Raw genomic sequence first — 14566 nt, 5'->3', positions numbered from 1 at the left:
GTGTGGGAGTCTAAACTCCCCACGACTCCCCAAAAAGGGTGCTTCTGGGCGTCCCCCTTCAGTGTGGGAGTCTAGACTCCCCAAAAAGGGTGCACTTGGGCATCCCCCCTTTAGATTTGTCTAATAAGACTTAAAAATTAAAAATCAAAACCATTAAATTTTTTTTTTTAAACTAAAATTAAAACTAAAAGCCTAAACCTAAAAGTCATGTCATGAAAGACAAAACGCTCATTTCATTAGTCGCCTTGCATTGCTCCAGCGCGCTGTTTGCAACTTTGCCTGAACGTTGAAACACTGAGCTGAGGGACGGACCACGGTGAGCCAAGTCATTGTTGTTCAGTGTTGAGAGAGCGTGTTGCGGCCCCTTGCAAGCCTGTTGTTGGCAGTTGCTCCAACGGCCAGCGCTATTGTTTAAAAGTTCGACCACGGCTTTCAAGTTTGAGCCGCAGCCCAGCATCCTCGGAGCTCCAGTCTTTTGCTGTCAACCCTCTGTCCCTACGCTGTGCGGCTCCACCTCCAGGTAGACATTAAAGCCTGCAATGATAAATGTGAACTGTTTTAAATTTCAAAACTCACAGGTTACGATGATTGATATGGAACATTGCTGGAGAAACCACGGAGTGTGTCAATCTTTTTTATGTTTTAAGTTTTTCACTTCCCACGGAGTGTCTCATAACATTGCTGGAGAAACCACGGAGAAACCACGGAGTGTGTCTCATACCCCTGCGTGCGACTTCAGAAAATTTAGGAAGAGGCAGGGTAGATCCGTAGATGTTACTTGTAATTGTAAGCATTGTTTTAGAAAACGGCCGTTTCGATACCGAAACGGCCGAGTTGATCCGAGCCGATACCCTCAGCCATGACTCGGCCTTTGAAACGGTACGTTTGGCCGAGTCATGGCTGATTCGGCCAACTCGGCCGTTTTTGTTATGACTCGGCCGAGTCACAAAAAGCCGGCCCAGAACACGTTAAACAGCAATTTAATATTTTTTTAATGGATTTTTAAGGTGATTTCTGATTGGTTTGGACTCCAAGGTGTTATATGAATTTGCTAAATGTCATTTGGGGTCCATTCCCCCTCCCAAACCCTATTTAACACACTCAAATGCTCTCTACTATTGATATGCTATTCAAATTTCATGGTAATGTTAAATTCTTAAAGTAAAAGTGACATTCTCCTTAATCTTCATTTTCATCATTTTACTTAAATTTTTAACATTACCATGAAATGACTCAGGATGTTTGAGAGTGGTTTCGGCCTCATTGGATTTCATATGGAGAAAGTAGAATTTTAGATTTCATTCAAAATCCAGCAGACTTATCAGTTTTTCAGGATTTCAGGATTGGAGGATTGCAATGTTTCCATTGAATTTTGTCATGTATTAGGGTATGGAACTCTTATTTAATCAAGAGCACCAATCCCTCTATGTACCTTGATGTTAGTGACATTGGTTGTCGAACTCCTCTGGGATTCGCTCCCAAACCAGGAGCTTTTGAAAATGTCGCTCCCGCTCCCATTTTCGCTCCTGCTCCCAAGTAACACAAAGAAGAGAAACCGTTTGGATCAAAAACGGTTAAATGATCTAGTTTATGTCCAATACAACCTCCGGCTCAGACGAAACCATTTGCTGAACAAAAGACCTGATTCAAATCCCATTGTGTTGGAAGACATTGATCCAACATGAGATTGGGTAGTGGAGAGTCGTCCAGCAGAGTTTGATCTTGATGAGGATCTTGATTTAGATTTAGATATCGAGACATCAATTGAACTTGAACATGCTGTTTAGTTGAATGCAGATCCCAATCCACCATCTTCAGTCTTACAGCCAGCAAGGACTCCAGTTGTAGGTGTGTTTGAAAACATGAATGAAAATCTCTAAAATTATGTTTAAAATCTTTAAAATTATGTTTTTTTATAAAAAAAAAATATATTTAATGTATTTTTTACAACGACCGAGTCATTGAAATCGAGCCGGCCGAGTCATTACCGTTTCGGAGTCGGAGTCGAAGTCGATCCTCGGCCGAGTCGGAGTCGGAGTCGGAGTCTTAAAACATTGATTGTAAGCCACATAGAGACAGGCAAACCATGATGCCCTCGCAGAATTTCTAACTGAGTACATGTTCCTTGTAAGCCGCATAGAGGCTGGAGCAAACCGTGTCACATTTTGTTGCTGCCAGTGCGTTGTATGTATAATTTGAAACGCAAACAGCATACAGAAAATCAAAAAAAATTAAAATAGTGTTGTAACCTGTATACAGTATTAAATTATTATGTTGTAGTTAAAAAAAAAAATTAAAAATGCTGTAACGTGTTACATACAGCCTGCGGCCCTGCTGTAGTTTTTAAAAATTTTATTTTTATTTTTAAATTTGATATCATTTGCTTAAAGTTTTTAGTTTTAAACTAATTCAAATTATCTAATTCGGTGATAAATTTATACCCTCGGATATACTGCCTGAAAGCTGGGAGTGTTGACATCTGTTGCTACTCAGGACAGTTCGGACAGTCATCTAACTTGAGGACAGTCCTGTAGTGACAGTCACTTGTAGAGCAAGCATTTGACTATGGAGCTAGGACATGCAACAGGTTTATGAAGTTCGGACTTGGTGCAGGTTACAAACCTTCCCCCAACTTTTAAATTTTAATAATTTTTAAACCTTCATTAATAATTTTAATGAAAACTTCAAAATGCTTCAAAACACAGTCACTCGAATTTAATTTTTATTTTTTGTTTATGTTTTTGTTTTTAAATTTTAATCATTTATATTTAATTCTACTATATTTGCATTGTAAATTTTAATTTACATGATGAATTTTTATTTTTTTTAACTCTTTCTGCAGGGCAGAAAAACAAAAAAAAAATTGCAAAATAAATTAAAACAGTGACACAACAAGCTGCAAGCCTGCAAGTGTAAAATCGTTGATTACAACATGAGCAGCCACAGTGACACTGATTGTGATACTGATAGTGATTATGATGTTCAAACAGAAAGTCCTCTTGGATCTGAAATCCCATCAATAATGAATGAAACCCATGGCAGCAGTGCAGCGAGTGTTTCTCCCAGTGCAACTGCAACTGCAACCCCGTCAAAGGCATTGGCTGAATATGCAAAAGGGACGTTTAATCCAATCAAACCTCTTTTGTTATATGTTGCCAAAATGGCTGACTCTTCAACTCAACCAAAACCCGGAAAACAAAGCGGTGGGACACGCCATTGGAAATGCAATGTTTGTGGTCATTCTTGGGTTGGGAGTTATAGTCGGATCAAGATGCATCTTTTGGGTGTAGGTGGCAAAGGGGTTCATATATGTTCAAAATTAACCATATTGCAAAAATCAGAGCTCTTGAGGATGCAAATGGCAACAGATGCAAAGGGCAACTTCTCAAGTAAAAATGCCATGGCCCAAGCTCACCAAAATATTGATGAAGCCACAAGCTCCAAAAGAAAAATGAAAAATATGCCTCCACCAGGTTCTCGTTCTTGTGCAGTCGGACCAACTCTTACAGGAATGTATGGTAAGTTGAACCGTAGTGATACAGATGATGCCATTGGAAAATTTCTTTTTGCCAATGGCATTCCTTTCCATGTTAGTCGTTCTCCTTACTACAAGGAGATGGTGAAGGCAATTGCAGCAGCAGGACCCTCATATGTGCCCCCAAGTGAACATAAGTTGAGGACAGTGATATTAGAAAGGCAAGTGGCCAATATTAATGTGCAAAAGGAAAATATGAGGCAGACATGGGTGAGGGAAGGTTGTTCTATCGTTATGGATGGGTGGACAGACATTGCCAAACGTCCACTTATCAACATCATAGTTACTTGCCGAGATGGGCCTTTCTTTCTTAGAGCTATTGATTGTTCTAGAAAGCGCAAAAATGCAACTTTCCAATTTGAGCTTTTTTATGATGCTATAGAGGAAGTTGGATCTACAAATGTTGTACAGGTTGTGACAGATGCAGCAGCAGTGTGTAGATCAGCAAGATTAATGATTCAAAGTAAATACAGGCATATTTTCTGGACCCCTTGTTGTGTGCATGCGCTCAATAATGCATTGAAAGACAATGGCAAAATTGAGTGGGTATCTAACTTGGTGATAGCTGCAAGAAATGTGCAGATGTTTATTTGCAATCACCATACCTCTTTAGCCATGTACAGATCTCATGCAAGGAAGGAATTCCTCAAGCCTACTGATACCAGATATGCTAATTATTTTCTTTTACTAGAGAGGATGTTGGAGGTGCAGTCAGCATTGCAGGCCATGGTTGTAACTCTAGAATGGAACAGATGGGCAGAATCCAAGACAGAGGAAGGAAAGAAAATCAGGATTCAGATATTGGATAATGATTGGTGGACAGATTGTGGTTATTTGGTGTCACTTTTACGTCCTGTTGAGGTCATTCGCTACACTGACACAGATTCTCCTACTCTTGGAGAAATATATGAGACTTTTGATACTATGTTGGATCAAGTAAGGGTGGCCATTCGTGAGAAAGATCCTTCCTTAGAGTTCTATACGACCCAAATTCGACCCATTATACAGCGTAGGTGGGATCGAATGAATACACCTTTGCACATGGCAGCATATGCACTCAACCCAAAATGGTATGTGGCAAGGACTGGTAGAATTCTTCCCATTGAGGATCCAGAGGTCAAAAAGGGATTTCGAGCTACGATTACAAAGATGTATAGTTCAGAAAAAGGGAGAACAATTAGGAGACAGTGGATGCAATTTGCAAGTCTCAGTGGTCCCTTCAACAAGCATGATGCAAGGGAAGATCGCAATGATTTAGGCCAGACTGACCCCATTGGTTGGTGGACCATGCATGGGGATGATGCTCCAGAGATCCAACACCTTGCTATTCACTTATTGTCTCAGATTGCTAGTTCCTCTGCAGCAAAGAGGAATTGGTCCACATATAGCTTCATCCACTCTATCAAGAGGAATAGACTTTCCTCTAGGAGAGCAGAGAAGCTAGTTGCAGTGCACAGTTCTCTACATCTTGCACATAGGAAGACACCAGAGTATCGGAAGGGACCGGCAACACGATGGGATGTGGATCCAGAGGATAGTGCACAGATAGATGACGAGGATGGACCAGATGAGCTGCGATATGGTTTGGTTGGAGTTTCATTGGTTACTGAAGAGAGTGACTCTGACTCGGATACTGACATTCCCATTGATGGTCCTGATGACTTCATGCAGCAGATAGATGTAGAGGACCAATCATTGAGAATGAGTCCTTGATGCTGATTTATGATTTATCATTTTATTTTCAGTGCTAACTATCCATTTTTCATTTTTGAGTTGCGACACTAGATATTGATGACTTGACTCTTCACTCTTAACTATTTTTGAGTTTGAACTTTGAAACTTTGAAGTTTGAGTTATATAAATTTAGTGTTCAAACTTTGAAAATATAGTATATAGTATATACTAGTATGTTTTGCTTTCAATTTAGATTCTAGAATGATGAATGATGAATTTAGTTTTTAAATCAATGTAGATTACTAGATTGTAGAATGATGAACCATTGAATCAATGAATGATGAATGATATCGATCAATGTATTTCAGTATTTGAATATTTTATTATTGATTTTTATTTTTGTTTTTCGAATCTCAATGCTCATGGTATGTATGAATAATAATTAATTCAATAATGAGACTTGTCACTTGAGTATGTCATATGAATGATGTATCATGTATGTATCAAAATGAATGATGAGGATGGATCAATGATTCAAATTTCAATTGTCTATTTAATATTTTTATGCTTTCATTATTGAACAGTGGACAATGAATATGAACTTGAATTATAAATATATATATATATATACCTCGACGACTCCCTGCACCCCCGAAATTTCCCTAAAATTTGAGGGTACTCCCACACGTCCCCCCTGTGCGTCTCCCCGCACCCGCGTCTCCCCGCACCGGAGTCTTGGTGGAACATTGAATATATTCCATTGTGATTTAGAAATTAGAAAGAAACTTACTGGAAATATTAGGGAAAACATTGGAAAATATCACGAGCACAAGCTTGGACCTGAAAAACGCAGAAAAATCACCCACCTGAGAAACCCCAGAAATAAAGGGAGATATTTGCAACACTGAAAAATATATTTCTAAAAGTCAATGGATGTAGATCACCAAAGTCAATTGCTCGACCAAATTCTGGCATTTGCTCTATAGCATAAATCAATGATACTCTTTGGAAGCTTTTTAAGTGAAATCTTGCTACTAACGAATTTGGTGCAAAACATTATTATTGCACAATAAATTACAGGCAGTGCAAAGAATTGTTTAAAGGGTGCAAATGGTCATATTATTGAACTATAAACTACAGGCAGTGAAAAGAATTGTTTAAAAGGGCACAAATGTACCTAACTACACCAATAGTCTCCAAAAACCATGCCGTATGGATGAAAATTATGACATAACTGCATCAACAATAACTTTAGTACTTACTCAATCGAATCTGCATTGTCACCAGTAATCACCACAAGTACACAGCCCATCTTTAAAATGATGAAAGCGATTGGCATCTCTCATTATAATTTCTCTCCCAACAATCTTGGAGATGATCTTGCTTGCTGTGTGGCAATCACCACACACTCTAAGGTTTTTGACAATTCTAATGGGCATTCCTGGAGGTCTGTTGATTATACCAAAAGCTATGGCCAGCTTTTCACTGTGGTGGAGTAATATGTTTTCCTTTTGCTCCCCCTCGACATCATGCAGCACAAAATTTGTATTAGGCACATATCCTGCTTCCTTCATCTGCCTAGCCAATTTCTCAAGTACTGTATAGATAGCCTCTGACTGTGGGTGCAATCTATCTCCTGCAACAAAAGCATGCACCTTGTTTCCAATCTGTATCCAGCTGCATCCAGCCTCCTTTTTAATCCCCCTGTTCTCCATCAATGATCTCACTTTTGCTGTCTCATCCCACATTCCAGCAGCAGCATAAATATTTGATAGCAGAATATATGTTCCAGCATTCTGTGGTTGCAATTCCAAAAGGCGTTCTGCTGCTTGCTTTCCTAACTCCATATCAAAATGAACCCTGCAGGCACTAAGCAAGGCTCCCCACACAGAGGCAGTTGGTTCAAATGGCATCTGGGAGATCAAATCTCTTGCTTCTACTAGGTGTCCAGCACGGCCAAGTAGATCAACCATGCAAGCATAATGTTCTGCAATTGGAATAATGCCATGGTCTTGACTCATGGAATTAAAGTAGCGCCAGCCTGCATTCACAAGCCCTCCATGACTACATGCAGACAGGACACCAATCAAGGTAATGTGATCAGGTTGCATACCCGTCTGTAGCATTTCTTCATAAAGTTTAAGGGCATTATTACAATCCCCGTGTTTCCCATAACCTGCAATCATAGCAGTCCATGATACTGCGTCTTGATTAGGCATTTGATTGAACATGTGTCGAGCATCCTCTACTTGCCCACATTTGGCATACATATCAATTAAGCCATTCCCCAAAACTACATCTGTGTCTAACCCCTTCTTCATAATGCAAGCATGTATCTGCTTGCTCTGTTCCAGAAGTGCTAGACTGGCACATATACTGACAACACTAGCAAAGGTAACCTGATCTGGCTTTATACCCACCTCTTGAAATTGTTCAAAGAGTTGGAGGCCCTCCCTGCCGCAACCATGCTTGTCATATCCAGCAATCATTGCATTCCATGAGACTAAGTCCCCATTAGGGATTCTGTTAAAAATTACACGTGCATCCTGTAACCTCCCACATTTAGCATACATGTCAAGAACAGTATTCAACAAGATCACATTTGAATCAAAGCCACTTCTAATTATGCAAGCATGGACCTGTTTGCCCTGTTCCAAGGCTGAAAGATCAGCACAGATACTGAGAACAACGGAGAAGGTGAACTGATCCAATCTAATTCCTGACAGATGCATTCGTTCCAAAATATTAAATGCTTCCTTGCCCTGCTGATTTATGGCATATCCTTGAATCATCACAGTCCATGAGACGGTGTTTCGATCAGGCATTTCATCAAAAACATTTTCTGCATCTGCCATACTCCCACATTTTGCATACATATCAAGCAGTGCGTTCCCCACAAAAACATTAGACTCGAATCCACTTCTGATGACACAAGCATGAATCAATCTTCCCTGTCCAACGGATTTCACTGCAGCGCATGCCCGGAGAACACCTGCATATGTGAACTGGTTTGACTTCAAGCCAACCCTATGCATTTCATTGAAAAGCAATAGCGCCTCCGAATGTTGTTCTTGCTCGTAATATCCGTTGATCATGGCAGTCCATGAGACAACATTTCTTTCAGGCATTTCCTCAAATATTTGACACGCGTCCTCCATACTGTTACATTTTACGTACATACCAACAAGGGCACTCCCAACAAAGACATCTGACTCAAACCCGCTCTTAATTACAATCGCATGCACCTGCGCCCCATGCCCAGGAGCTAACATATCACCACAAACGCTTAGAACACTGGTAAATATGTAACCATCAGGTTTCATCTGCTCCCTCTGCATCTGATTAAAAAGACTCAGAGCCTCCACTCCCTGGCCAAGTTGCGCATACCCCACAATCATTGCAGTCCATGAAACCACATCCCTCTGGGATAATTTGTCAAACACCTTGCGTGCATTCTCTGTTCTTTGGCATTTAGCATACATATCAACAAGTGCATTCTCCACAAAGTCGTCCAACTCAATTCTAGTTTTGATGATGTAACCATGAATCTGTTCCCCGCACTGCAAAGTTCCTAAGCCCGCACACACGCCGAATACTGATGCGAATGTAAATTTATTGGGTTCCACGCCTGACATCTGCATTTCGCAGAATAGGTCCAATGATTTCCTACCTTGCCCTTGGCGAGCGTATCCTCCAATCATTGTAGTCCAGGTCACGGCATTTCTTTCTGATATTTCGTCGAATAGTTGGCGGGCATCCTCTGCCCTTCTGAGCCTGACATACATGCCGAGAATTTTGTTGATCAGATTGACGTCTGAGCCAAACCCAGTTCTGATAATGTGGCCGTGCAACGTCTGCCCCTCTTCGATGCTTCTGCAGAGCTTCAGCTTGGAAGCGTAAGACCGAGAATCAACCCAATTGCTCTGATTCAATGCCTCTTCCAGTCCTCCTCTGTAACACAAAGCCGATGCATTCTGGCGCATAAACCCAATACACAGATGGACTTTATTTTTTCTCTTACCGTTGCGATTCCATACTTGAGAGCCCAAAATTCCTGAGCGAGCATTTTGCTGAGGGAATGATCGTGCTGTGATTGGTTGTGATGGAGTTAACAGTTCTGTCATGATTCACCTGCTTTAGGTATATGGTTTTCAGGGAAAACCAATGGTGGCCGCTCTTAAAATTGGGATTGATGATAAACCAATTCATCAGATATTTGGTGTCACCGAACAAGAACTTGGAGCACAAACTCCATATTGAACCAGCGATTCTCAGCGTTAAAAATGGATGCTTCTGTGTTAAATGTAGATTAATACCACACGATACAGTTTACCAGTATACTTGAAATCCATCTCATAAAATTGGTACTTTCTCACATAATACATAAGATATTCACTCATAGTGCACAAATTTGTAACCATCTGATAGATGATGGACTCTGGATTCTATATATTCAGATTAATAAATATGTAGACATTCCATTCCCAATTGAAAAATCACGGTAAAGGGCATCAGCCAACAAAGCATGACCATGACCATGTATTGTCCTGCTATTTTCTATCAGTAGGATCAGGCTCTTACAATTAGTGCATCATTGAATGTCATGTTCTTCGTTAATGTATGGTGGAGTATGGCTATATTTTTTTATTGTTTCGGTAAAGAACAAATGGAACATAACCTAGGCTCTGACAGGATAATCCAGATGAAAATGAAATTATACAGAGCGAGATTTACTAGTATTTTATGGCGATCCCACATTAAACGTCACAAGGTGTTTTCCCAACTAGTTTAATGATAAACAGCCACCTTAATGATTTACCTACCAATTTTGTGGAGAATTAACCAGCACTCAACTAGTGCTCACATTCGGCTCGTAATCAGCTAAGGTGATCCGTAGCCCTGCACTCGACCAAGTGGTGCAAGTCAAACTCACCCAGTGCTTGGTAAGGATTAGCCATAGTAATGCAATATAAAAGCAAACTGCATGATTCCAGTTTACTTTTCTTGTGTGATTTTCACCAAGTTGATTCGATAGAGTTTCTGTCTCTACTAAGGTAGCCATAGGCATGTCTTTGGCTGCTGATAGTTAGGGTTAGACTTGCAGAGTGAAGCATTGTTGGTGTTAGCATCTATTTCACTTGGGATTGCCCAAACAGTGTTCTTATAGGATTGCAATTCGTTGAAATATCAATACCCACTTTATTTTTTCTGATTCCAAATTGTTTAGAGGAAAAGATTTTCCTAGGTATTTGAATGAAGGCTAATGTAATAGTATGATCACAATTCACAATAATGACTCCATAACTATATTGTATATATTATGATCCAAATGGCTCACGTTGAACCATTACCAAAAGAATTGTTACATAAAATACGTTGCTCAATTGTTAAGGTTTTGTTTCATTACACATAGTCCATGGCTTAATTGCATATACCTTGTTGCCAAATTGTTTCATGGAAATTGTAACCTGGAACTAGACCTTGATGATTAGAAAATTATAAGTGGGTCAGAGTGGACCTTCCAAGCCACCATGAGAGTGTTAGTGGTACATTTTGAGCCCTCAGCGTCATTAGGATAAAAGTAAAAAAAAAAAAAAAACATTGGAGATTGGTAGAGAGGTCATTTTCTGACAACAATGTTGATTAGAGTAACAAAACTGCAAATATGGACAAAGAAACCTACATGAAATTATAGGACTATATTCTCAAGAGAACTACTGTTACAACAGAGACATTGTTGAAACTCAACGTCGGGTTGCAAATAAAATGTAATTGGTGAAAAGTATATGGCATTTCATCAATATTAGTGAGTAGTAGCTCTAGTCAACTAAGGCCCAAATTTAAATTTCAACCAAAGCTCATGTTATCCCAAGAGCAAAAAAGTGGCTCATAAAAGGGTAAATATTGTAGGCCACACTATTAAGGTGATCTATTAACAGGTTCATCTCCATGTGGCATTAGACCATATGTTTGCTAGGTATCGAGTTACAAACACAAAAATAAATCTACCTCGTTAATAAAGCCATATAGCACGTTACAATAGCCACTGGGAAACTCTCAAGTTTCAAATGCTCATTTTTAGGTTCTAGAATCTCAAACACGAAAATTTCCAAACATCCACACTTTTTAGTATGTTTTAGTATGTTTGTCAACACAACCATAATATGCATGTAACAATCTTAGGTTAAAGTTTCATGTAATAAAGGATAATAAAGGCAAAATAAGACCAACGTCACAGGACATGTATTCCAAGCTGAATGTTGGACAAACACTATAGTGGGCATCACTTTTGGTTTATTTATGGCTATGAAAATTGGCAAAGGCAAAAAGGCAATAATTGACATTTATTTATGAAAATAAAAGAAAATAGAAGAAAAGGAAGGTGAAGAGACATAAATTTGTACGTTAAGGAAATTAGAGGAAAAGTGAAGGAAAATGAAGAAAAAGAGACATCAATGATAAAAAAGCATCAAAGAAATAGTTCACAACTTTTTCTCAGTTTTGGCTTAGATCGGTTTTGAGTGAGAGAGAGAGCTTCAAGAGGAGAAAGCAAGCAAGCAAACAAAGACAAATAAAGGAAAGCAAAGGAAGGAAAAGGACAAGCAAAGGAAAGCAAGGATAAGGTTGAAAGAGCAGCTTCAATAGGATAATTTTGCAAGTAACAAGTGGCATGTGTGATTTCCTAGTTGAGGTGTGAATGCATGGTACATGCATTTGTTTATTTGTGTCATTTGTTTCATTGGCATGGGTTTTGCCTAGTTTGACAGTGGTTTCAGTCTTGCCTTGCCTTGCCAATCATGGATAGCCATGGTGTGATGGGATTCATTCTTAGTGAGCTTTGGATTGCCAGAAGGTTTTGGAACTAGGTTAGGTGGTCTTAGGAAAATTCCCAAGGGTTGGAGGTGGAGATGGTTTTTTCCGGGAAGCCCTTAACAAGTGGGTAGAGACGAGAAAATTCCTCAAGATATGGTGAAGAAATTCTAAGGCATCCAAGCTCGGTTTGATTTTGTGATCTCGGGATCGGTTTAGATGAGATCACGATATTTTAAGGGTGGAGGTAGTTTAACCTCTGGAGTCTCTGGTTGATTACGTCTTAGTTTATCCCATGAGATCCCACATTCATGCTTGGAATATAGCATAGGGGTGATTGGCTGAAAGAAATATTTGTTTCAACCCAATCTATGGTCGAGTGGTATGTGGAAATCCCTAATTTAGTTGGGTTTTTCATAAAGTTAATAAGAGTTATTTTCCTATTGTTATCTATGAGAACTTGTACTTGTTATTATGTTGATTTGATGGTTAATTTGGCATGGTTAATATTTTGGTTATATGTTAGTTATAAGCTCGATTCTATGATGTGATCTAGTTATTTGATAAGTATTTGAATAGTTGATGAATGCATGGGCTAACAAGTGTTGTTGCAGCTACTTGAGAGGGCATTAGACCTTCTTGGTGATTCTTAGATGAAGTTCAAAGATTTATGATCAAATATGCATTCATGACCTGTAGCTTACATGTTTACCATATGTTTGACAAAATGTCTATCACGTTCTAGGTTGTCTAGGTCGAGTTATGGCTTCAAGTTTGAAGGTTTGGCATTGTTGTCATGTTAATAATGATTCTAGAAATTTACACGTAGTTATGGGTAGTGGTATGGAGGCTAGCTTGAAAAAGTGGCTCAGGTCTCAGAATTGTTGACACTGAACTCGGTATTTTAGGTCATAATTACATGGAAGCAGGCTTTTGCATGTGGCTGGGGTCTCATAACCAGACTTTTTCCTTATTGTGTATGTGGTTGGGGTGCTAGGTCAGAGAAAAAAGGTTCCAGCTTAGGGATTGATTAGTAGGGGTGGTTGTTCAGCTCCTGAGTAATTTGTAGTCTCTGTAGGATGTTAGTAAGTGTTCAGTTGTAGGCCTCACTTCCTTAATTGGAACTTGGAGGTTAGGTCATGTCATAGTAACACTCAGCCTCACATTTACCTTGGGAGCTTGTAAAAGCAGGTAAATGTTTGGAAAGGGCGTTACAATGCCAAAGTTGTAATATTTGACAAGTGTTTAGACAACTAGTCAATTAAGAAAAATGATTGTAAATATGCAATCATGTCAATTTTGTCTATCAATAAAGCATTTTACGAAGTTTCAACCTCAAAAGTGTTTACTTTCCAAAATTAGTTAATTTTTCCATATTATGACAATGAAGTGTAAGATTTCACAATTTGAATTCATATCATATGTTGTAGCTTCTCGAAAGAACTATGGCATGTGTGTGAAACATCTGACATTTCGACTTGACATTCCACTCATTATCAGGGACGAATGAAGCTTTTAAATTACTAAAAAGAAAGACATACCAGATTAAATAAAAAAGGGGGATAATGACTAGATTAAGAATACCATAAAAGAGGGGAGAGGGTTTTTAAAGAGAAATGAAAAGGATCTTAGGGTTAAGAATTAGATTTAAATGAACTAAAATATTAGAGAGAATTAAATATTAAATTTCAGAAGAAATAATTTAATTAACTTTTAAGGATTATATATATATATATAACATTTTTAATAAAGATTAATTATTTCTTTTTATAATATGAAATTTTAAAATCAAATTAATATAAATGCTAGGTAATAATGTTATAATTATAATTATTAATATTAAAATGTTAAAATAAAATTACATATTATAGTTATTAAGTAGTATCATTATAAATTGGTGGCGGGGATTATCTATGATCTCGGTGAAAAAAAAAAAAAAAAAAAACCTTTGAGTAGTTATGGGGTTTGGGAAAGAAGACAAATAATCAAGCAAAAGTTTATGGCATATTACAAGGCATCCTCCTTGTCAAAGAAAATCGTCCTCTCTCGTTGTGTTGGGTGCCTCTTGTTATTAATTCAACACGTGGTTAAAGATTCATCTCCAAGAGATCAGTTTTTGGATAATCTCTTAAAACGTGTCAGGAAGGAAATAAAAGATATCCCAATTATGAGTTATAAGAACATTCTACCAGATAATAATAATGAAGCAGATGGATGTGTCAATCTGAGATGTAATAAGAAATTTGTTAAATTGATGGTTAATTGCCAATAAGGATCGTCCTTTATTCCGTAGTAATAGTTTCAATGATAAATCATGCAACATCAAGTTACTTCATAAACTAGGAGTGTATGTACTATAAATTTGCTTTATTTTGGGGCTCTATTAGAAGGGATTCAGCTCCAAAAAAACCCCTTTTGTCTGCGTGAATAATGTGCCTCTCGAGAGGACTAATTTTGGATAGGAAAGATCAGTCTGAAAGACTTAGACTTATGGTGATGTATTTCTTGATGTATTCGCTCAGAACCAAGCACCAATTTTGTAATAAT

At 38.4% G+C, this 14566-nt stretch overlaps 1 protein-coding gene and 1 pseudogene across 5 annotated transcripts in view; one reads left to right on the top strand and one right to left on the bottom strand.

Moving 5' to 3' along the window:
* The window catches only part of LOC149192778 (putative pentatricopeptide repeat-containing protein At3g13770, mitochondrial pseudogene), a 37501-nt pseudogene extending 27135 nt beyond the window's left edge, over positions 1 to 10366 (bottom strand). For 2 of the 4 annotated variants that reach the window (XR_016254385.1, XR_016254386.1), the window contains exon 1: positions 6472 to 10366. The product of XR_016254385.1 is annotated as a putative pentatricopeptide repeat-containing protein At3g13770, mitochondrial pseudogene, transcript variant X2 (transcript). Of the gene's footprint in view, positions 1 to 5915; positions 6050 to 6471 lie in introns of those variants that run through there. The other 2 variants (XR_016254387.1, XR_016254384.1) reach the window with 2 other exon arrangements.
* LOC149192779 (uncharacterized) lies at positions 2933 to 5248 on the top strand. The gene has a single exon (XM_089407107.1). It carries the CDS (start codon positions 2933 to 2935, stop codon positions 5246 to 5248), a length of 2316 nt encoding a protein of 771 aa, XP_089263233.1.
* Positions 10367 to 14566: the final 4200 nt, after the last annotated feature.

Source organism: Pinus tabuliformis, chromosome 2_2 (genome assembly GCF_031772625.1).
Source record: "Pinus tabuliformis cultivar Carrire ecotype Pingquan chromosome 2_2, CPIR1, whole genome shotgun sequence".
NCBI classification, from domain to species: domain Eukaryota; kingdom Viridiplantae; phylum Streptophyta; class Pinopsida; order Pinales; family Pinaceae; genus Pinus; species Pinus tabuliformis.
Note: the sequence above shows the minus strand (reverse complement) of the source record. Positions and strands in the feature narration are given on the sequence as shown.